Source organism: Coturnix japonica, chromosome Z, assembly GCF_054131305.1.
Source record: "Coturnix japonica strain WE chromosome Z, WE-NBRP24, whole genome shotgun sequence".
NCBI lineage: Eukaryota > Metazoa > Chordata > Aves > Galliformes > Phasianidae > Coturnix > Coturnix japonica.
In genome coordinates this window covers 64,601,078-64,624,955 of record NC_140702.1, presented here as the reverse complement: position 1 = coordinate 64,624,955, position 23,878 = coordinate 64,601,078, and the positions used below count along the sequence as shown (strand labels likewise).

At 38.1% G+C, this 23,878-nt stretch overlaps 1 protein-coding gene across 10 annotated transcripts in view; it reads left to right on the top strand.

Moving 5' to 3' along the window:
* The window catches only part of RAI14 (retinoic acid induced 14), an 85,431-nt gene that overhangs the window by 31,078 nt on the left and 30,475 nt on the right, over positions 1–23,878 (top strand). For all 10 annotated transcript variants that reach the window (XM_015848307.3, XM_015848306.3, XM_015848305.3 and 7 more), the window contains exon 3: positions 19,239–19,369. In XM_015848307.3, the coding sequence (XP_015703793.2) occupies positions 19,239–19,369 (131 nt within the window). The remainder of the gene's footprint in view (positions 1–19,238; positions 19,370–23,878) is intronic.

Sequence of the window (23,878 nt, the reverse complement as noted above, 5' to 3'; positions counted from 1 at the left end):
CTTCTGAAAATCTTAAGGATGGGGAATTGGATGGGAAAGTCTTGTGCAAATACATGAGGTCGTGAGCTTGGGTGATGATGGACTGTGGTAGAGTGCTAGAAAACTCTGCTGGGCTTCCTCAAAGAAAACCTTTTGTTTTTTGTTTTTGTTTTTGTTTTTTTTGCACAAGTGTCCTGATCATGATATGTCTGTTACAGTAACAATTCCATGTGTCACCAAGGCAGTGGAGATCCCACATGACACATTGTACATCCTCAGGCAGTCTTGTCAAACAGGAGAGTGTTATGTTGTGTGAAATACTATTAATAGAGGACACATCTCTGATGAAAGGATCTAGAAGTTCTGTTTGACATCTCTGTGCGCAGGATTAAAACAACATGGTGGAGCCATCTGTTTTCCTAGAGTATGACTTGTGCTGGAATTGACTTCTGACAGCAAGAGAATTTGGTGACAAAGATTCCTTTGCTTTAAAAAACTATAGCTTCCACTGACCCCCTTTCTCTGGTTTAGGGTTCATCCCTGTGATGTGCAGGGATGCATGTACCTTAATTGTAGGTTAATTTTATATGCCATCTCCCTATGGCAATTTCAAAACACATGCATGGACGTGTGTGCTTTTTTATTTAAAATGAGTGGTTATAGCATCCCATTCTGCACCCTTCTATAAGAAATCTGTTTTAGCAGGGGAAGTTGGACTAGACGGTCTCAAAAGGTCCCCGCCAACCCCTGTGGTTCTGTGATTGTGTAATTCTCCTATCTGTTTAGCTAGTTGTTGTTAAGCTAATGTTTTTTTGGGGTAAAAATATCCTTTTACCTTTTTGAAAGCTACTTGTAGTTGACCCAGCTGTACAGAATGCAGTTATGTGCAGACAATATGGTTAAAATTTCATTGTGGGGAATAGGTCTCACTCCATCTTCCCATGTAAACGGTTAAGGAAACTGGTAGCCTTTAGCTATGTGAATCAAATGTATCATAGCCTTTGATTTATTTATTATTTCCTTCTTTTCAGCTGCTGGTGCAAGAAATTCCCCCTTATGTTGCCTTGAAACAAAATAAGTGTTCTTGAATATGTTATATCATTGTGAATGTGTTGATCTCCATTTTCATAGCTCTTTTCAGTCTTCAGGTGACTGTGTTTGTTGTGGGGCCTTTCAGTGCATTTCACAGATGTAAATTATTTTAGGCTTGGTCTAGAAGAGATAATGTCAAAAAAGATTGCTTTGCTATTCTTTTAAAAATAAACATGAGTCTTCATCAACTTTCTCTCCCTGTCACAGAGATTGTAAGGATTAAATGAACAAAATAATCAGTATATTTTCTACAGCTAGTGGGAAGGTAACCTACACTGAGTATTTTCAGTATCCACTTGTTATCTGCACAGTCTATAACAAACATAATAAAACAAGAAAAGCCTTTGTTTTTAGCAGGTTCCTATTGCACCACAGTTTTAATAGTCCTTCATATACTAGGATCTGGATGCTGTGCTGGGATACCTTGGTCTTTTTCCTTTGTGCTGTTATTCTCTGCTCAAGCACATGGAAGTTATCTGACTGTATCCAGCAGAGTGATGCATTTTGGTTAAATATATCCTGGGAGTTCTGCCAGAACTGCCTCTGAGTGGTCTCCAAGGTAACCAGGCTTTTCGTGGCAGAATGGCTTTGGAGGTGACTGCATTGGTACAGTAGGAGGAAGTGCATAATTTTTAATTTAGATGAAGTAACTGGCTTTCTCTCACCTACATGAGGCAGGAACTGTTATGTCTCTGAGTAGGTTCAGAGTTTAGTCCTAGGTTCATGGTGCTGGAAGAATCCAAGAGTTGAACTGTAATCAGTTTATAGCTTGACAATAAATCTTTGTATGCTTGTTTATTGAAGCTTTTTTTACCCTTAGCCAACTGAAAAAATTGTATTGCCTTGTTACGGTGGGAGGTATGTGTGGAGGCAGTAAAATATGTAATGGAACCTATAGTGTTGCAAGTGCTCTCTTACATTTACATTTTTCTTTTTTTTTTTTTTTTTTTTTTGACGTGTTTGTGAGACTAACATTATATTTATTGAAAAGCCATTTTTGATGGTTTAAAATAATTGAAGTGCTGTCCTACAGCATCTTATTTTTCTAGGTCTGCAGATATGCATGAACTATTTTATTGCCCTTTTGCTGTGTCTTGCAGTCTCATGCAAACATAAACAATGCAGTTTGTTATTTTTGACATTACATTGAAATTCTATTGTTTTTATTTGCAAAATATTACTTCTCTTAAAATAGCATTAGCATGACTGGTTTTAGAGCTTGCAGTAATTCAGAATGTGTATATTGTGTCAGGATGTATGGAGTGTGTTGATAAAGCTCAGTTGAACTGGCTGTCATCCACTTTCCACTTCAGTTTTCCTGTTTGACATAAAACGTTTGGAAAACTTTTTGCACAGGCATAGAAATAATTGAATGACGCACTTTAAAATAAAACAAAGCTAAGGAAGTGGCTGGCTACTGATGGGGCTCAGCATTCAACTAAAACTTGTAATTTGTTTCCAATTAATATAATAGTCTCAAGATTTTCTTCTTTCACCAACATGTTTCTTACCTTCGTTTACTTTTATGAAGGGCAACATAATACAACCAGTTCAGTGGCACTGCAGGCATTAGCAAGCAGCCTGGGGCAACGTGTTGTGTCTAAGTATGAAGCCCAGGACAACTGCAGCCGTTTTATTTACAGCATTGTTGCAGTGTGTGCCAAAACTTCCTTCACTCCCAACACTTTATGGCACAGTCACTCAGCTTCATAGGGCTGTTTGGAGATGCTGAGGACTTCTTTGATAATTCCCCCGTCATCCCCCAAACAGATAGAATACTTTGTGGTGTGATTACAGCAAACTGGATCTTTGTCTTTTTCAAAATTAATGATTTGATTCTGAAACCAGTCTGTTCGCACTTCACTATGATTTCTGGAGTTACTATGGTAATACTACTTATGTATTTTGGTAACAGCAGTATGTTTTTCTTTTCTGGAAAAGTAACAGGCGATAAGTTTCATTTTCTTAGCTTAATCCCATTCCAACAGCATACTAAACCAAAATGCTTGAAATTTGATTTCTTGGAGGTTGTTGTAGGGCAGTTGCAGAATACTGTGCGGAGTTTTCCAAATTCAAGGCCTTGATTTTCAAGTACAGTAAAAGGACAAAACTGAACCTGTATGTGGTAACTAATATCTGATCATTTACTGCAGTGCAATAAAAAGATAAAATAGATATGCGGTAATTGATATTTCAGCTATTTAAAGAAAATAATTTTGCTAATATCCAGGCCAAGATTTTGAGAGTTTCCATTTCAGCTCCATATTTAGATGCAACAAGATAACCAGCTTTAAAAATGGACAGGTGTTCAACAAATAATTCAGTATTTCTATATCTGGACTTTAGTGGCACAAAATATGCTTAATATAACATACAACAAACCACTGAGGTTGTGTTGTTCCATAGTATAGGTGTAATGTCAGCCTCTGTCAGTGGCCATTTTATATGTCCTATGTTTTTAATTCACTCCTGGAGTTATAAGTGTGGCTGCAGCCTCTCCTCGGTTTGTACTTCAACCCTTGACTCAAGTTACCATTACAAGCTCTTGCCAGAAGGTGATAAGAATGGGTGGCTGGTGGCTGGGGTATGTGAATATCATGCAGTCAAAAGCTTTCCAGGCTTCTGTGAGTGTAATTCTCTGTGATTAAGGCATCATGGCCAAATTTGGTGAATTGAAATAACTTTTTTTTTTTTTTTTTTTTTTTTTTTTTTTTACCTACAGTTTTCTTGTAAGTGTTGAGTTGATATTATGGAGTTGGCCTGCTGAATTCAAGGTTATGGTTTTCTTCTCCCAGTTAACTTTGGATTCTTGAAGAGACTATTTGAGTGCAGAAGTTTCTTACCTAAATATGTTGGTGAGGTGAAGCACAGAAAAGGGTGGTGTTTTAATTATTTTTATATTATTATTTAATTATATATATTTATGCCTTTCTGCCTGTTACTGAACAAGAAAATTTGTGCTATCGTGAGTAATTAGCTGCTTCTCTAAGACTATGCTTCTATCATGATTTTATTCTGATGACCATCAGGCTTTAGGGAGGCCAGTATATTTTCTGTTGCAGAGTGGGAGAGCAAGTAAGAAATGTGAAGTTCCTAATGTAAGCCTGTTCTATCCTGTTGCTTCTAGCAACACAATGATTAACAGTTCAGCTTGAGGATTCTTCTGGCCTAATATCTTCAGTGAATCTTTCTGCCTGATGCAGAGTGGGTTTCTCCTTGAACTCACTCATTTATAAGGCTTGCAACTGCAGCATCCTTTGAGTGGAGTTCCACAAGTCAACCACTGACTTTACTATTTGGTTTTGAACTGGTCCCACTTTTATTTGCTGGTACTTCACTGTGCCGGAAACTAAACAGTTGATTCTCATTGACCTTCTCCATGTTGTTGGTAATTCTGATTACCTCATTTCCTCCTTGCCTATCTCTGACGCTAAGGCATCCTAGCCAGTTCATATAGATTCTGTTTTGGATCATCTTTGCACTTTTGAACCCCTTTCAGGTCTACTGTCATTTTAGAAATGAATGGCACCAATACTGCCTGCAAAATGCAGTATTACTTACAGTAGGTGTACAGAGATCATTCCTAAAGCTTATTGACTTGACAAAGATGGGATGCTTTTCCTGGCTCACTTGTTTACTCACTTGGCTTATTGGTTTCTGCTTTATCTCTGAACTCATGCTGGAGTGGTTAAGTGTGAATTCTCTCAGGGAGAAGGATAGATAGTGCAGGACTATGCCTCTGTTGGGGAGCAAGATACCACTATACGGGGCTGAGGGAGGTGTCCTCAGTTAATGTCTCACCAATTTTGTCGATATGAAAAAGGAATGTTCTGCTGCTTATCATTTTCCTTACGTTGATGGAATTGGTTTATTTTTTTCTGGTAGCCTGATTTGAATTGTGTATAGCTTTAAACTAGTATAATGAAAGACATTACAGGCTCACTTAAGATATCTCTGCAGACCTTTTAACATGGAGCCTTAAATACAATGACGTCCAGAGTCGTTAAAGTCTACCAAATAGTCACTGCTAGTTCCAAATGATTATAAAGCACACGAATATTTTTGTTGAGTTCTACTCTGTATGTTTTGATAATAAATAATTTGAGAAGTTTATTTGTTAGAGCTGATGGCTCTGATATATTTCTTAGCAATTCTTTCTGTTCTGCCATTACACCACCGCTCAGTTTATGTCTGCTCTTAAATTATGTATATGCTTTCCCTTTCCCTAGATTTTTTAAAAGGTAAAATTCTTTTGATTTGAAAATAGTCCTTCAAACTCTTTTCTCTGAAATTTTCATGCTCATTGAGAATGGGGCAGTAATCAAGCAAAGACTGTTTTTGAAACTTATAAGTGGAATCTTTATAAAAGATGCATTCTTGTGGAAGTGTGTAACAAGTAAGAAGTTTGTTACAGATATTTAGCTGAACTGTGTTTGTAACAGTAATTAATGATTGATGCATTAGTTTGGACTTGAGGAGATATGCCTATTTCTTTTCCAAGAGAAGACTTGAGAATATTTATGTTGGAGACTTCTAAAAAAACCTTTTAGAAATAGCTAGCCAGATGGATCCAGAGAATGCTTTTGCATGTCACATATGTCTAACGCCTTTCCTTCTCCTGGGACCAAACTAGATTACATCATATTTTATGGTTATGGGACTGAATTTTAGTGGAACTTAGCCATATGGTTGAATCATCTGTTCTCTTCAGTTTTGGAAGGATTATACTAGCATCTTCAAAAGGCTGTTAAATTTATTGGCCTCTTTTAACCCATAAAATTTGGAAACCTTCTGCTGTTTCTGGCAGTGAAAAACACCCAATTTTCAGCTTATTTATACAATTTGCAGTTACTAATTAATACGTTAAAGTTGCTGTTAGGTGGTACAAAAAAGATGCTCGTATCATAGGTTAACCTGGCTTTTAATGTATTGTGAAATAGAAGGGAACTCAAATGTGTATAATGCAGATACTTAAAAATTATACTTTCTTTGCATTTTTGTCATGACCCATGAAGCTCTAAGGATATATCTCTTCTTCTTCGCAGTCTTAAAACCTATTAAAAATCCTTGATCTCTTTCCCTCTCTCTTCAGCTTGTCATATAAGTTACTGAAAAGAGTGAATTTAAATCTCTGGTGACCATTTGCTCCTGTGAGTAGCCCAGATTCAGGGGTTGTTTATTTGTTGTTGTTGTATTAGCTGCTCTCTGCAGAATCCAGCACAGCCTTGGTGCACATTCTCAGTTTTTGAGAAGTATGTAGAGTAAACATGATGGAACAAGGAGTTTGAATATTTAGGAGTATTTGTCAGACCACTCATAAGCGTCAAAGTGGAACAATGGCTTTAAGGGACTGTTTAATGAGATTTACATTATTACTCCATTTTTTTTCCCTCATTTCAGTACCTCTGTGGGCTGTGATAAAGAGGTTCCAGCTGTAACAGGGATGCTTTTTATAAGTGTAAGGGGCTAACAGCACAGTGGGCCCACTTACTTTACGCAGAAATGCTGTGTACTGTGCTGCCCTTCAGGATTTTGTACTTTCAGCACTTTTTCATTGTATCTTTTTAAATTCACAGTGACTTTGTACTGGGAAGATGAAAGTCTCCAGGTAGTTTAGCTGAACTCTCTTAATCCACAATCTGTGCATGGAGCTTGTGAAGAGATTACAATTTAAGACAGGCAGCCCTGGGAGAATTCCTTAGTGTAGCAGCAGTGGTATTCCACACTGCATCAAGACTGCACAGTCAAACCATTGTCAGCCCTAATCTCTACTAACAGTAAATAGTTGGTGGCATGTAAATGTAATTTGGTTTAGGGATAATAGGAGCTGAGTGAATGTTTTTTAATAAAAAAAATAACACACTGAATTGTGATTTCTGTCATTTGTGTGAATGATCCTAGAGTGTCTGGCAAGGTGGAGGTTATCCAAATGAGCAAGAGCATGATAGTGATAGTGCTCAAATAAATAACACTTAGACAAGAATGTTTAGATGTGAAGTGAGGGTTCTTTATGTGTAGGCTAGTCCATTAATGCTAGGCTGGAGTAGTTGTGACAAGCAGCATATGGCTTGATCACTGTTTGAACTGACAAGAGTTAAACTCCTCAGTACCCTGGGGCAAATAGCTGAGTTTCCAGAGGCAGCCTGAAGGGTAGTTTTCTAGCTGCAGCCCCGTGGGATGAAGGATGAGGTCATCTGTGCCTGACAAATAGAAAATCTGCATAAGGGGCATGTGATGCTTTATTCACTCCTGTAGAGAAAGGAAGGAGCTCCTTAGGCAGATGAGCTGTTTCTTTATGGAAGAAATGGACCTGGGAGGTGTTGATTTACTCTCAGCTAAGGATGATCTAGAAGTGTGCTCAGGTTGCCAAGGAAGCCAGTGGCATCCTGGCTTGTATGAGATTGTGCTGCCAGTAGGAGGAGGGAGGTGATCATCCCTCTCTGCTCAGCTCTGTGAGGAGGCTGCACCTCAAGTACTGTGTTCTCACTGCAAGAAAGACATTAAAGATGAGGCCCTAGGGTGTGCACAAAGAAGGGGAATGAAGCTGGTGTGGGTTTTCAAGCACAAGTCTTATGAGAAGCAGTAACCTGAAAAGAGTTTTTGGCAAGGTGGAGGTTAACCTCTTCTCTTGTGTAAGTAGTGACAGCACTAGAACAAATTGGTTCAAATTGTGCCAGGGTAGGTTCGGGTTGGTTCAGTACTAGGAAAGAATTCTTCTCCAAAAGAGTTTTCAGGCGCTACAGTGGGCTGCCCAGGGAGGTGTTGAAGGAACACTTAGATATTGTACTAAGGGTCATTGCTATGGGGAAATATTGGCGGTAGGTGGATGGTTGGGCTGGATGATCTTGGATATCTTTTCCAACCTTGGTAACTATGTGATTCCTTGAGACATGAGGGAAGAAGGTAGTGCGAGTGCCTGCTTTTTATTTCTTCCTTTTACATAAGGTGTCTGCCATGCTTGGGGAGTTGATGTGCGTACAGAGAATCTGATGTAGAAAACCTTGTTTGATTCTCAGTGCATGTCATGTGGAAAATAAATAATGTGAGAAGGTGTGGTGCTGTGAAATCTTTCGTGCTCTTTTTCCCTGTCTGCTTAAGTCAAATTTAATGTAAAACAAAGCTTTCCTTCCAAATGTTTGAGACCTACTGGTAGTGTATTTTAGATATAACTGCCTTATGACTCTTAAATTATCCTTCTGTGCACCGATGCAAGTTAAAACAGATAAGCTTGGCTTGCTAATTTAATATTGGATTTTTGAGACCCAACAGATATTAGATCTAGAGGTCAGTCCATGACACAAATATCTGTCAATAGTCTGTTGAAGATTAGAAAGGTAATGAAATATATTTGCTTTCTTTTGTAGTCATGAAGTACTTTTAGAGACTGAGTTGAGCCCTTAGAAGACTCCAAACAAAATAATTTCTTGGCATTGGGATTCATCTCCATTTATGCGCTGTGTTTAGTTTGGCAATACCATAGGTTTCAGAATAGAAGGCTATAACCCAGTAACTGTGAATAAGTCATTACAAGAGGTATCAATTCAGCTGTAAATAAACTGCTTATCTACTCTGAATAGTTTTGGGATCTTTAACACAGATTTTGTTAGGAATTATGAAATTTTATTACTTCCTAGGAGCTTAGTAAGTGTCAAAAAGAGCGTGAGTTGGTTTGAAAAGCAGCCATCCAAGATGTTTTCTGATGCTTACAAAGAATGGTGGAGATGGTGGATTTTTTGTCAAGTAATCTACTCAAGTTTTGTTAACAGAAAGAAAGAACAAAGCAAAGTGGAAACAGCCTTTATTCTGAGCTGTTGCTACAAGGTAGACATTCGTAAGATTGAAAATGAAGTGCTCTAGTGACTTGTGCCTTACAGCAGTAGTAATATTAATCAACTTGTGTGATTTCTGACTTGGAGCAATTCTACTTGTTGCTGGTGACATTTATTTTTGTTGTCTTCAGACTTCATAATTAGCCTTTGTCTCCCTGTTCTGCTTTACAGAATAATGGGGAAGAAAAAAGGGCAATAGCCCTGAAATTAATCAAAATCGCCTTTATGCAGAACTGGCAACATGAGCAAAGGTTGGAAAGGTTTGGGGGTAGGCAGGAGAAAACACAAAGCCATTTTTCAACAAACTGCCAGTCCTAGGAAGTGAGGTAATATTGCAATTGATTGTGTTTCAGCAAGGGTGGATGTCCTTTTGCTTGTCTGGAAGGAAGAATATCCATCAAAAGCCTGTGGTCTCTGGCTAAGTTCACTAGTCAGCAGAAACTGGAAGATGTTACTGAAGATCTGAGTACTTATAGAGAGCTTAGGTGCTTATACCAGAAAATAACTGGTTCTGATTTTTGAGAACAGTCAGCTAAGGAAGTGGTATGTGTACAGCACTGTATTTTCAAAGATCAGTGGCTGGAGTAGAGACGGTGTTAAGAACACATAGTTTATGACTTGGTCATTAGGCACACTCTGATCCTCAGAGTCCATTGTATCTAACACAGTATGGTGGAATGGAAAACAGTCAACACAATAGCAAAATAAACAAGCTTTGCTTGCAGATGGTTGGCAGTGTCCCTGTATCCTTAAGCCTGTTTATCACTGAAAAATACTTAACAGATTAAAAAGTGAGATTAGATTGTCTAACCAATTTCAAATCTCACAGTTTCTTTATTCCAATGGAAAACAAAGCAGTTGTATAACAGACTTAAAAGATTAAATATCCTTTATGTGAGTTGCAGTTTGACCTTGATACTAGGTAAAAGTCTGTTGATTCAGTTGTTCTTCAGTCTTAAAACTTCATTATAAAGCAGTTGTCTTTCAGGCTGAAGATCAGTTCTATTTATAATACTAATAATGTTATTATAAGTGCATAATATGTAGTGTGTAAGCATATAATAAGTGTAAGGAAAACCTGAAGATTCTCTATGGTCTTTGGCTGGCAATTAAGGAGGTAAGTTTTTTTTTGTAGGTTTTTTCAGTTTTTTTTTTTTTAAGCCCATGTTCTGATACCTCATGGATTTATTTTTTCATTATTATTATTTTATTTATTTTATTTTATTTTTTTTGGAAGTGCTGACATGCTCAACAGTAAATAGTCTGTTAGTCTCATTTTGGGTTTAGTAACATTTATGTAATAATTTCAAGGTGAGAGGAATTATCATCTGAGTGCATTGTAGCTCAAATCCTTAAAATTATGATTGAAGGCAGAACAATGGGAGATGGTAGTTTCAGAGTTGTTTTTACTCTTGCCTTGGCTGCAGTAACCATAAAATAAGATCCTTAGGTCATCAAAGACAATTTGCTGCAAACTCAATACTACTAAAGGAGGGATCTATTTAGCATGGTGTCATGGGAGAAAGACTTGTATGCAAGATGGGCCCAGGAAAGCTGGTCAGTATTCAAAGGACCACCTCCTCCATGCCCTAGAGCAGTGCGTTTCTAAGAGAAAGGAAGAAGGGGAGGAATGCCAGGAGGCCTCAGTGGATTGACAAGGAGTTTATTTGAGCACAGAAGGAAAGTCTATAGGGAGTAGAAGTAAGAATGGGCTTGCTGAGAGGAATGCAAAGAGGCTGCTAAGGCAGCCAAAGACCAGGTCCAGATAGTATTAAATTTAGTGAGGAACATAGAGTGAAAAAAGAATTTCCACAGGAATGTTAGTGATAAAAGGAAGGCTAGGGAAGATGTGGACGCTCTTTAGAAGGAAACTGGAGAGCTGGTCCTGAGAGATGTGGAGAAGGCTGAGGTGCTCAATGACTTCTTTCTCTCAGTCTTCTCCAGTAAGGGCCGTAGCCATGTTGACCAAGCTGCAGAAAGTAAATGTAAGAACTTGGAGAAGTCCACCCACAGTAAGTGAAGATCAGGTTCAAGACCATCTAAAGAACCTGAAGGGTGCACAAGTCCCTGGTGAGATCCATCCATAGGTACTGAGGGAACTGTCAGACAAGATTGCCAAGCCACTGTCCATCATTTTTGAAAGGTCATGGTAGCTGGAGAAGTTGGTAAAGTTCTCAGTGATTCAAAGAGGGGAAACAGGATCCCCATTTTCAACAAGGGAAAAATAAAAGTGGCAGGCCAGTCAGTCTCGCCTCTGTGCCTGGCAAGACTGTGGAACAGACCTAAGGCATATGGAAAATAAAGACGAGGTGACTGGTGGTAATCAGCCTGGCTTCATCAAAGGCAAATCATGCTTAACAAACTTGGTGGCTCTTATTGATGGTGTTGCATCATTAGTGGATAAAGGAAGAGCAACTGACATCATCAACCTAGACTTGTGCAAACCATTTGACACTGTCCTGCAAGACATCCTTGTCACTGAACTGTATTAAAATGGATTTGATGTATGGCCACTCACTGGGTAAGGAATTGGCTGGATGGTCACACTCATAGAGTTCAGTCAGTGGCTCAGTGTCCTAATGGGAACTAATGACAGGTGTTGCTCCTCAGGGATTGGTACTGCGACCAGCATTATTTGACATCTTTCTGGAGACATGAACAGTGGGATCATGTGCACTAGATATGAGCAGTGTTTGAGAGCTGTGTATGTCCCAGCCTTCTTAGAACCCCACAGTGTGTTGCTAAGTGCACTAGATTTGGGCCAGCCGTTTTCTTTGATCTGGCTGGACATATCAATGCATTGGTTTTCCTTGCAGTTTCTTGACTCAGCCTTTTCACTTTCTTACTCTTACATAAATGAAATCTTACACTGAATTTGTGAAGAGGCCACGAATCTCTGTTTTATTAATTGTGCAGATTGTTACCAGTGACCTTATGGCTACCCCGCTTATGAAGTCTGACTGAAATTTGTCAAAAAGTAATGAGAAATTAAAAAAGAATTAAATATCTCAGCTAGGCAGTGATCTGTTATATGCATCTCTTTCCATTTGCATTGTTCTCTTGTGTATTCTTGGAACACAGCTCACAAATGGCCACAGATTCCAGTCATGAATTAAGCAATACCACACTAACTTTTCTCAACATGTCCTAAATTATTTTTTCTCTTCTGCAGGCTTACAGTTTCATATGGCCATTTTTATCAGCCTGTTCTCTGCTGGTGAAAGACTCTTTTATGTCACAGCATGTAGTCACCTTTTGCTGGGAGACTTTCAGGGCAGTCCTGCTGGCTGATAGAAGTGCCCTGCTGAGTGACTTGCTATTCAGTTGTATCCTTCTGGGGGTCAGCATTTAAAAAGGTTTTCTTCAGTAATAATCATTTCTTTATCCACAGAAGTTACTCAATGAATGAGTAATTATCAAGGTTTACTGTCAGTCTACCACTAGTCCCATGCTAACACTGGTGATTTATTCACTTGACTGTTTCCTGTGTCCCGATGAAGTTTTTTCGCTCCTATTCAAATGGAATTTGTGCTTTGACACAAATATGGTCCCTAGCATTAAACGGATCTTGTTCACTTTGCATACTTATTCCAACTGGGCAGTGTAATAGAAGGAGCAAGAGAACAATTGAGTAACACTTCTTATTTGTAGCAGGTTTCACAGAATCATAGGATCACCAAGGTTGGAAAGTTCACAAGTTACTTGCTTTACCACTACTGTTTCCACTTGTAAACTTGTGAACTGCAAATGTTTTTTGTTTGTTTTTTTTTTGTTTGTTTGTTTTTGCTAATATAAATATAATTGATATCATTTCAGGTAGGGAATATGATTGGCCAAGAGAAGCTGGAAAAGACTTTCTGATACAGCAATTATTAATGTACAGATAATATCACTATGAGTTACCTTCAAGGCCTTTGTCACACTTTGCCTTTTTGATAACTTAATTAGACATCAAGACATTATTTGTGGTAAAGTTAATGAACATAGCATCTCTTGGCACAGTGTACAGGATACTGCCTCAGTGGGGTGTGGTGCGGTTAAGGTTAGCTTCCAGTGTCTTTGGAGACTAATGGAGCACCTGAGCAGATTTTGAGTAGTATTTAGGAAAGTGCTGGTTCCCCATCAATTGGCAGGGTTCTTGAAAGTAGCAGCTTCTGGAGACTACTGAGCTCTGAATGTCCTGGGAGCTACTGCTATAGTTTTGGACAAGCTGTTGTTGATAAGTTCGGAAAATCCTTGCCATTCTGCAAAGCAGATTTTCACTCACACCATGCTTGTTTTGCTTCTGGACAATTCAGTCTTGGGAATGGAGGACAGGGGCAATTTTAGATTACTTTACCACTTACTACTGAGTGAAATGTTTTCAGATAAGGCATTCTTTTGAGAAAAGCCATCGTCTGTTATTTTAACTTTGAGAGATGTTTTGTACAGTGAATGCATTCCCTACAATAGCATTGTTCTTAGGACCTCTTGGGAAATCCAGCACATGCGGACTTTTGTAGATGACCTTGTAATGCAGTGGTGTTCAGGGTCTTTGCCATGCAATTGTGACGCCAATTTTTAAGTATTCCTTTCCTTTTCAGACAGCAAGTTGCTGAGTTTGAAGTTACCAGGGATTTCAATTTGCTACTCAGCTTCCCTGCAGTTCTGATTTCAGTGGAGATAATGTAACTCTGTCTCCAATAGGGTTGTAACAATGCAAGGTCACTTAAATCATCTCCTGTAGGCTGCATGCCAAAGATAAAGAAACACAGTTGTTGTCCAATTAATGTTCGCTCGAGCCTTTGCACATGCAATACACTGTGTACAAGTGCTAAGTAGAACTGTCACCTTTTGTTTTATGCTATTGTTTCTTGTGTGGCATTTACTTGTAATCTCAGATTATTGAGAATTAATATTGTGATGTGATCGTGATGGAAAATAAGAAGGTATCTTTCTTAAGCATTTTTTAAATTCTTGAGCTTCTGACCTGGAAGCAAAAAATGTTCATTTTGTCTGAGAAACAAAAACAGTGCTTAAAATAGTTAATGCAAGATTTAACAACAAAAAGAAGGCTTTGATATGAAGGTTTATCTTTGGACTCGAAACAATTTGCCATCTAAGCACGCTGTGTGCGATCACAATGGCAAAGGATTTTTAACACGCATTTCCAGCACCATACAGTAACTATTTGATTAAATGACTGCAGGATACTTATAATTCCTGGGTTTGTAGAGGAGAAATAATTTCTCTGTCTGTGGCTGACGGAGCTGCAGCTGGGACAGTTACACCTATCCTGAAGATTGCTGATGAAGGTACTGCATACGCTTTGCTTTTGTATCTGGTGCTTTGCCCTTTTTAGTGAGTAGTTATAGAACAGTTAGTCAGTCCCCTCCTGCCTTTTTCCTCACTCCCCAAACCTCAGTCTGATGGTGCCTCATGAAGGAGTTCCTTCCCCTCCTGAACCTGCCTTCTGTACTTCTTTCTCAGGTTCCTAAATGTTCTAACATGGAAAAATTTGGCTTCTGTCAGCGTTTCAGCTAGGGCTACTGGTGAGGGATGGATCTGTTCCCCTATATAGATACACCCTTGTTAGTAGGAAGAGATTGCGTATTTGTTACCAAGACAGAAAATTTCCTTTCAAGCAAAAGCGTGCACTTCCTGAGTATTGATCACTATTCATTTCTCTTCATATCCAATGAATGCAATCATGACCTAAATTTAAGAGCACACCGATGTTTAAAAAAATAAAGGGGAGAGAGAGCAGCTGGTAATGTGCACTTTAAGATTCTAGTTCTTCTATGTGAAGCTGAAATATGTCTTATTAGTTTAGTTTTGCATGTTTTTACAAACCATTGTTATTGCAGAATGTTAACTGTTCAGGGGACTTTGATTTGTTCCTGTTGAGGGAGGGATAAAGAAATCTCACATGTACAGTCTTTTCCATGGGGCTTCTACCAGCTTTGCTACGTGGAAATATTTGCCTTTAATACCAAGCTGCTCATTTTTGTGTTGTTATGGTTTTTTTTTAATCTGCATATAGCATGGTGTGCCATAATGTCCAGGTTGCTCAACTAACTTACAAATTTGCAGCAATCTTCAAAAAAAACACAAACAAAACATCCTTTGGCTTTATTGATGACAAAATGCATTACTTAACTGCTTGAGTCTGACAGTTTTGTTACTTTGACATTATACTCAGGAGATTTTCAGAAGATGCTATTGCTCTTCTTTGTTAACATTAGCTTGTGCCTTATGTGAATTTGCTCACTTTAACATATTTAACAGTGACCTGGATTGTGGAATCAAGTGCACTCTCAGCAAGCTTGCAGATGACACCAAGCTTGCAGATAATGCCAAACTAAATGTTACAGTTGATATAATAAAGAAAGGGATGCCATGCAGAGGGACTGGGGCATGCTCAAAAAAAAAAACAAACGTGTATGAGCACTGAATGAGGTTGAACAAGGTGTTGCACTTGGGTCAGGGCATTCCCAGCTAGCACCTCTTCTATAATCATAGAATTACTCAGGTTGGAAAAGACCTCAAAGATCATTAAGTCCAACTGCAGCCTAACCATAGTACCCTAACTCTAACACTCCTCTCCTAAATCATGTTTCTGAGCACCACGTCCAAATGGCTCTTAAACACATCCAGGGACGGTGACTCAACCACCTCCTGGGGGAGCTTATTCCAGTGCTTAACTACCCTTTCTGTAAAGAAGTGTTTCTTAATATCCAACCTAAACTTATCTTGGCGCAACTTGAGACCATTTCCCCTCATTCTGTCACCAGTGAGACCAGCCCCGCTCTTGCTGTAAGCACCTTTCAGATACTGGAAGAGAGCAATAAGATCTCCACTCCTTTTCCCCAAACTAAACAGCCCCAGCTTCCTCAGCCTCTCCTCATAAGGCTGATTTTCCAAGCCCTTCACAAGCCTTGTTGCCCTTCTCTGGACCTGCTCCAGTCCATGTCTTCTTTGTACTGAGGTGCCCAAAACTGAACACAGCACTCCAGGTGAGGCCTCACCAATGCCGAGTACAGGGGCAGGATGACTTCCCTAGTCCTGCTCACCACACCATTCCTGATTCAAGCCAGGATGCCATTGGCCTTCTTGGCCACTTGGGCACACTGCTGGCTCATGTTCAGCTGATTGTCCATCAGCACACCAAGGTCCCTTTCCGTCAGGCAGCTGATGGAAAGGTTGAGAGAGCTGAGCTTGTTTAGCTCAGAAAAAAATGCAGGAATACCTAATTGAAGCCTTTCAGTACTTATGCTTATGAACAGGGGCAGGTAGTGCTAGGACAAGAGGTAGGGGTTGCTGTGAAACCTCCACTGATTTAATTTCTCCAAGTTTGTTCCAGCTATGGGTGCAGTGTCTTTCTGAGCGTGTATTGTTACTTCCAGATATTATTTTCCTGAAGAGGATGAATAGTAGAGCTAAATTTTCCTACAGGAGTAGGTATTTTTTAGAGTCTGTTGTATGCCATTTATTTATTTATTAACTGTCCCTTTAACTTCTGGAATGCATTGTACAAGGCTGCTGTGGAATGCAGTGGAGAACTAAAAACAGCTCAGTTGTATTAGAGAAATACTTAAGCAATAGTCGATACCTGCATAGTTTCTTTTTCTTTTTTTTCCTGTTTGGACAATTATCTTCCCCGTTCCATTTTACAAATTTAAACAGATTTATGTAACTTGCATTATAGTTAAAGGTGTATAATTCTCAGATAGCTTGAAAAGAAACTGGGTCTTTCATCTTTTAAGAATCTTACAGAGAATACAGCTATTTTAATTTTTTAAATGAACCTGTTACACAATGACAAAGGGAAATTGTGTTCTTTTGTCTTTCAGGAGCAAAACAAAAGAGCTGATATGATAGCATTAAAGATGTAGCATCACTAAGGAAATCTGAAAACATGCAATTGAAAAAAGTACAGTTGGATTAAGTATTTGACTGCAAGACTGGTTATTTCTGCAGCAATTCTTAGTCATGCTGTTTGGAAGAAGTGGTACTAATTAGATACAGAATTAGCGCCCTGAAAACAAAGGTCCAAAATGACAGATTTTCCTGTTTTAGTCTCTAGTCTCCATGGCTTTCCTCTAAATAGGGAAAAGAATTACCAGCATTGTGTAAAAAATAAGGAAATGAACATTGGTGGCTGTTCTTTGATGCTGAGATGGAGTTGGTAAACATGAGTTTTTCAGGGTCTTCATAAGAAGCTCGTAATTAGAGCTTTGCCTAACATCTTGTCTGTGATTGACTCTGTTTAATCCATAGACACATGGGATTCTGACAAGAGGTACTTAAGTTAGGGTTATCAGTTACCTGCTGCCTCCTCATTTCTGAAGACTTGGGGGAAAAAAGGTGTGGGATTTAGGTGCTATTAAAGCTTTGTGGTCATCAAGGGATTCACTAAGTATTGTCTATTTAAATGTCTTATATGACTGCATAATAAAAACCCCACAGAATCAGGGACAAGCACTAAAACAAAAGGCACAATGTGTTGTCAGAAAACTGTTAATTTTAAAGCATTTTATTTACAATGAAGATATTTTTTCCTTAACATCTGTTTTTGATAGTAGGCTCTCTTTAAAAGGATAAAAATTCCTAACTGAAGAATATGCAGTGAGTTTCATTTTAGGTGGAGCCTGCTGCTTGAAAGGGTATTCATTGCTTTGGAGTCAAAGTATTGCTAGGGGAAACATCATTTTTTGCAGACAAAACTCTTGCTCTGCAATCTACAGATATATATAATCTTGTTTTATAAGAATAAAGAATGTAACCTGCTCAATGCAGTTACCCACCAGTCATAACAGTGCCATAAGCCTGCAATTGTTCTTTGTCTTCTGCATGCAACATTCTTTGACAGAGCAACTGTTCATATTTTTGGTTCCAGGTACTGCTCTTTCAACTCCTGTCTACTTTCTTGCCTGCACTGTACTCTCACATTAATGTTGTGTTGCTGCTTTTTTAAGTTTGTTTTCTTAAAAAGAAACAAACAAACCAAAAAAATCCACATATTTATTTCACTTTTAATAGCTAGTAAGGTGGAATGCTTTTCTTCCCTTCTACTTTTGAGAAAGTGCAGAGCCTGCAGAGCTGGTTTGTACCAGTGTGCAGCTCATACATCTTTTCTCACAAGCCCACGGCAGAGAATTGAACGTTTTGTTCAGCTAGTGGCAAAAAAAATAAAAAATAAAAAAAATAAAAAAATCTCTACAATGTGATAGAATAGAACAAAGTGCTCTTTAAGCTGCATATTTCTCATGGAGCATATTATTACGATTTCAGTCTTCACCAATGTTGTTTGTGCAGAAGTCCAGTACTCATGAACAGAGAGTTATGCTGGAGATGAGCTAACTGATGTTGAAGAGAAGGCTGTAATCTGTTGAGGATACTTTACTGAGTGTAGCGGGATGTAGTGCTAAGCCAAAAGCAGCTTTTAATTGCATGTGCATCGGATGTTCTTCCTGAAGGCTGTGCCTTATTGTTAGCCCAGTCTAGAAAGCATAGCTGGAACTTTTCCTGAGCTTTATTTTTTTGATGTGATTACATGGGATATAAAAGGTTACTTAGTTTTCTTAGTAACTTTATAGATTCTGGTTACAGATGTGGTAGAAGAAATATGCCATGTCGTGAGAGCCTGGAATTCTAGGGGGCATCATCATATTAGGAAGCAGTGTCCTTTCATTGATACAGGCAGTGAGAATCTCCAAAGAAATATTAGTAAACTGTGTTTAAATGTAAGGTGCTTGTCTTTTGCTTTCAGTAATACTGTGGATGTACTGTCTGTTGTAGCTTGATTCCTTTGTTTTGAAGCCAGACATGGGGATTAAAAACTCAGTAGAATTAGTTACAGCTAGCAAAGGTAAGTCTCTTGGCCTGTTATGCTCCATGAAGTCAGACAATGGGAAAGACCTGAAATATGTAAAGTTTGGCTGGCCTGTGTTTGTAGGGGAGGATGTGAATCAGCTGAGGTAGCTCATCAATTATTCATCTGATGTGTGTGATGAAAATCTTATCGGGCAATTACAGCTCCAAAATAGAAAACAGGACTCGACAAATGATGGAGAACTCTTTCAAATAGAGTAGGAGCAAGTGGACTTACATCTGCACTGCTCTTCTACAGTGTTTCCTAGTTAGAGGTCATCTCTGGTGATGACTTTAGGTCATGGTTTGAGCCATTGACTTCCTGGAAACTTGTGCTACACAGATTGCGATTTTATTTAATGCAGCTTTATCAGTGCCTTCCTTGGGCTTTTGATTCAGCTTTCATTGGTGCTGAATATGTGCAAGATCATTCCAGGAAGCCTGTGCACAGTGCAGGTACTAATAATGTTTCTTTCTCCTTTACAGACTAATGAGTGGAATAAGAATGATGATCGTCTACTGCAGGCAGTGGAGAATGGTGACCCTGAAAAAGTGGCTTCATTGCTGGGTAAAAAGGGAGCCAGTGCCACCAAACAAGATAGCGAGGGCAAAACTGCGTAAGTCTAACTTAAATTTGACATTTAAATATGATAATGGTGAAAAGTAGCCTTGGTTGTGCATGCCACTTCTAAGAATGAAGAACCAGAAACCATTCTGAAAACAAAGGTACCGTTTTTTAATCAGAAATCTATTGAACTGAATTGAAGCTCATATGCTGGACAGATTGATCCTATTTTAGTACAGAGTATTTTGAAACTTGGGAATTTCATGACACTGTACAGATTACACACTCCGAAAGGCATTAATCTTTGGGTCTATTTTTTCCTATGAGCATTAGCTTAATGACATAGAACTGAAGATAATTTTTCTGTTTAATGGTTTAGTTTGAATTAAAGTTTTTGTTATAATTTAAAATCTTGCAGATACTAATGGCTTGTGCAACTCTTCCTTGTTTTGATTGAAATTTGGCAATGAAAGTTTTGTGTGAATGAGATTTCTTTCACAGTCTTCGTATGTTTTGCAATGAGACTCAGTGTATTATTTTCTTCTGTTCTTCCTCCTGTTCTCTGATGAGCAGTCTTAACTGTGGAAGATAAAAGATTCCAGTAAGGAAGTTACAACACGGGATTGCTGTCTAAGCTTTCTTAGGGGACTGGGAGATGATTAAATAAGTGTAAAATAGGCTTCCCATGAGAAAACCAAAACCTTCAAAAATTCTGGATATATGGAGGGAAAGGAAAACAATATTTAGTCTTAGGATAGACAGAATGGGGTGGTTTATAACAAGTGGTAAGTTCTAATGAACTACCTTTGCATAATTTATTGAGTCACATTCTGTTTCTTGCTTGATCTGTTTTGAATTTTCTACATCTGCTTTATTTCTGTTCTGCATCTGAGGAAACTAAATGATGGCAGCAACTCATAATGATCTGCAGCTTCTTACTGCAAAAGTCCACATCTCTTAATTACTTTAAGTGGCCTTTCTCCACACACAGTTTGATTTTTATTTTAAAAGTTGCATGTGTGTGTTTTTCTTTTGAAAAAGACATAATCAGAGCGTGACTTCTTTCAAGTCTTCTGAAACAGAGCTATATTTAGCATTTTGTCTTTTTTCTAGTCAATGTAACCTCGGTGCTGAAGTCTTAAGCTGCGCTGTGTCCAGTGTAACAACAGTATTTTGCAAGTTTTATGTATAATTTGATACTGATTTTTTTTTTTTATAGGAAGCCAAGCAAGACTGAAATTATCAATAAACATACACGAGCCTTTTGACTCTTAATACTGAGATTGTAGCTGTAGGGATTTGGTGCGATGGCTTTCATATTTACAGAAACACACTTGAAAAAGTCAACTATATATTTCTATTGATTACGCAGCTACTAATTATGTAGATACATATACTATTAATTTTGAAATATAATTAGATTGATTTTAGTTCAGAAATATGAATTAATGCTGTAAAGATCTATGTTTTTACTAGTTCAATATACGCAGCTAATTATCAGTTACTTTTAAAGTATTTCTATGTAGTGGCTTAAAAAAATAAAGTTGAGAGAATGCAAAAAATACCACTGCTGTGATACAGAGATACAGCTTGTCAGCTCTCATTCTGTTTGCATTGCTTTGAGAAACTCAGCAGACCTGCTGGAGTTATTTCTTCTTCAGTTTTGAAAGATAGAGACAGACAGGTATAGAAACCATGACACTGATATGGAGAGGTACAGCTACCAAAGAATACTGTGATCCACAAGTGTGTCCTCTAGTATGGCTTATTACTAACAGGCAATTTCTTGTTTTAATTTTCCCAGTTTCAGAGCCTTTTTAATTTTTAGTGTGTCTGTATACATGTATGCTCTAAAACTGAAATACTGTTGCCTAAGCAACATTTCTAAGTACAGCACAGCCATAATTTCCATCCAGATAGGCTTGTGTCTCCTGTGCTTGCAGTGTGATGCCAGGGCTTCATACCTGCACGGTGAATCCTGGGTGCCTAGCACAACTGTTCTGCTCTGCCTCTGGATCTCTGGTTATAGGCGCAGACTTACCTAAAGCCTAGCACTGAGTCTCACAGTGTCCCACAGTAGCATGGTAGTTTTTGGTCAGCTACCTCTTCTGGAGCATGGGAGGCTCATGCTGGGAAAGAGTGATCTGGAGAAGTCTTTCTGGGACAACCCAATACAATTATGCTCTACTAATTAGTTTAGAGTGTGGTCTGCTACGTTATTTGGGAAGGAAGCTTTTCAAATCAGTGGTCTATTGGTTGATTGATCCCCTGTGAGTTTATATCAATGCATTTGTTTATTTAATTAGGCTGGAGGTGACTAATTGGAAGAGTATGATGGATCCAATTATGTAACAACTTACATAATGTGATTACAGCTTTGGAATGTGCTTGAAAGCACAAAAGGAAAAACAATTTGTTTAGCTTTTTGTTACCCTTCACTTAAGATGCAGAGTGATTTTACTTCAGTGTTTTCTTTCTTGTTCTCTTTCTTAATAGTTCTTCAGACAAAATTATTGATATTGCTCAGATCTTTATATGAAGCATAGTTTTTAATATTTATTTTAAGCAAAAGATGGAGAAAACTAATACATTTCAAAGGTGGTTGGCTTTTTGGTGGTGTTCTTTTGTTTGTTTTTGTTTTGTAATCAAATGGTTTCTTAATATAAAATGCTTGATCTAAGAGGAACAGAAACAACCTACATTTTTCTGCATCTGTTCTGTTGGATATTGTGTGTGTCATTCTACTGAGTCCCAATCCAGTGTTCTGCAGTTTTGGCTCAGGTTTGGATATAACTATCTAAATTTTGCCTCTATCTTCGTTTGCTTCAGTCTTACCAATTCTTTTCTCTGTGCATTGCCCGCAGATATATTGTGTGGAGGCAGTGTTAACAGATTTTCATCAGGCTTCTCAACTCCCCAGTAGTACCTATTAATAAAAAAAAAAAAAAAAAAAAAAAAGAAGAAAGAAAAAAAAAATTCAAAGTAGTGAAAGAAGGTTTTTAAGTCTTGCCTGACATCCCTACCACCACCACCATACAGCCTCTGACTCAGACCTTTCTATAAACAATAAATTAGTCTTAAGGCTATGGAGCAAATCCACCTTTGGTGTAAGTTGACACAGCTCCATTGTTGCTCCCACTTACACTGCACAAACCATTGCCAAGTACATTGGTAATGGAACCTGTCTGGAAATCTGATTCTTCCATTGTAGTCCTACTCTGCCAGATGGATGTTGTTTTTTTTCATGTCCAACTTCCTTAAACAGCAAAACAGTGCTTTTTAATTTGGAAGCTGGTCATTTAACTCCCACTTAAACTAACAATAAAGGCTTTTCAAGGAAGGCCTTTTCAGGGGGGGTAGGATTTATTCATGTACTACTCTTTCCACAAGAACAAGTCTTCAAATGGACTGTTATTTAAAGAATTTGCTTTTACTACTAGAACAAAAAACAAAGAAACAACCAAAAAAAAAAAAAAAAGAACAAATCAAATATGGAAATAATTCATAATGTATAAGTGGCAGCACTTCTATGTCCTGAAGGTATTTTGTCTGTGTGCCAGTGCATCAATACCATGTTTGCATGTTTTTTCAAGGTACTGAACTAGAATCAAATGCTTATGGCTATTAAATGAAACAAAAGATGTCTGTAATTTAATTTATTGCAGTTGTATCAGCTGTTGCTTAATGAAATGAGTCAGACAATGATATAAAAAAAAGCTTTAATTCTCTTCAAATGCAGTTTCACAAAACTGTTGTCAATAGCAGTCAGCAGAAATTATGTATTTTCTTTTGAACCAGAATGTTCGTGCCTCAGAGACTGAGCTGAAAATAAATTTTGAAGCGTATTTCAAATCCCAAATTGCTTAACTTGTTCAAAGTATTCGTTTTTCCTTTCTCACTTTTGTATCTTCTTGTATTAGGAGATAAGTGGAGTTGCATGATGGGTATCACCATTTGATGAGTAAATTAGGTATTAAATGGTTTTTTACAAGGGACATTTTCCTTTTATGTATTCATGTTTCCTACTGCATTTACTGTATTTTTGAAGGAATACAGGCTTACTGCAGTTATTATGCTGTCCTGGTTGAGAGAGAAAACCATAGAAATGATTCAGACAGCTCACCTCCAAAACAAGGGAAGTACCTTACTAAATGAGTACAGTATATGAGGAATGGAAGAATTACAGTATCGTCCCTTTATTGATTCAAAACTATATTAATCTTCTAAAAGATCTTCAAAATTAAGGAAGTTTCCACATTTTATTGTGCACATAATGGATCTCCTCAGTAAAACATCATACACTAGGGGATGGTTCTTTTGCACATGCTGTGTTACCTCCAGAAGTCGACTGAACACTTAATCAGAAAAACATCCTAGAATATTGTCTTCTGAAAATTGTAATAGGGTGGGAGCTGCAAGAAATGTCCAGTACCTGAGGATCATCACTTCCCTGGGAATGGAGCTCACTGGTGTTCCAAGAACTTGATAAGTTCTCTGTCAGAAAACAATTTTTGACTAACATTTATCATAGTGACTAATTTATGCTAGTCCAGGTGATAAT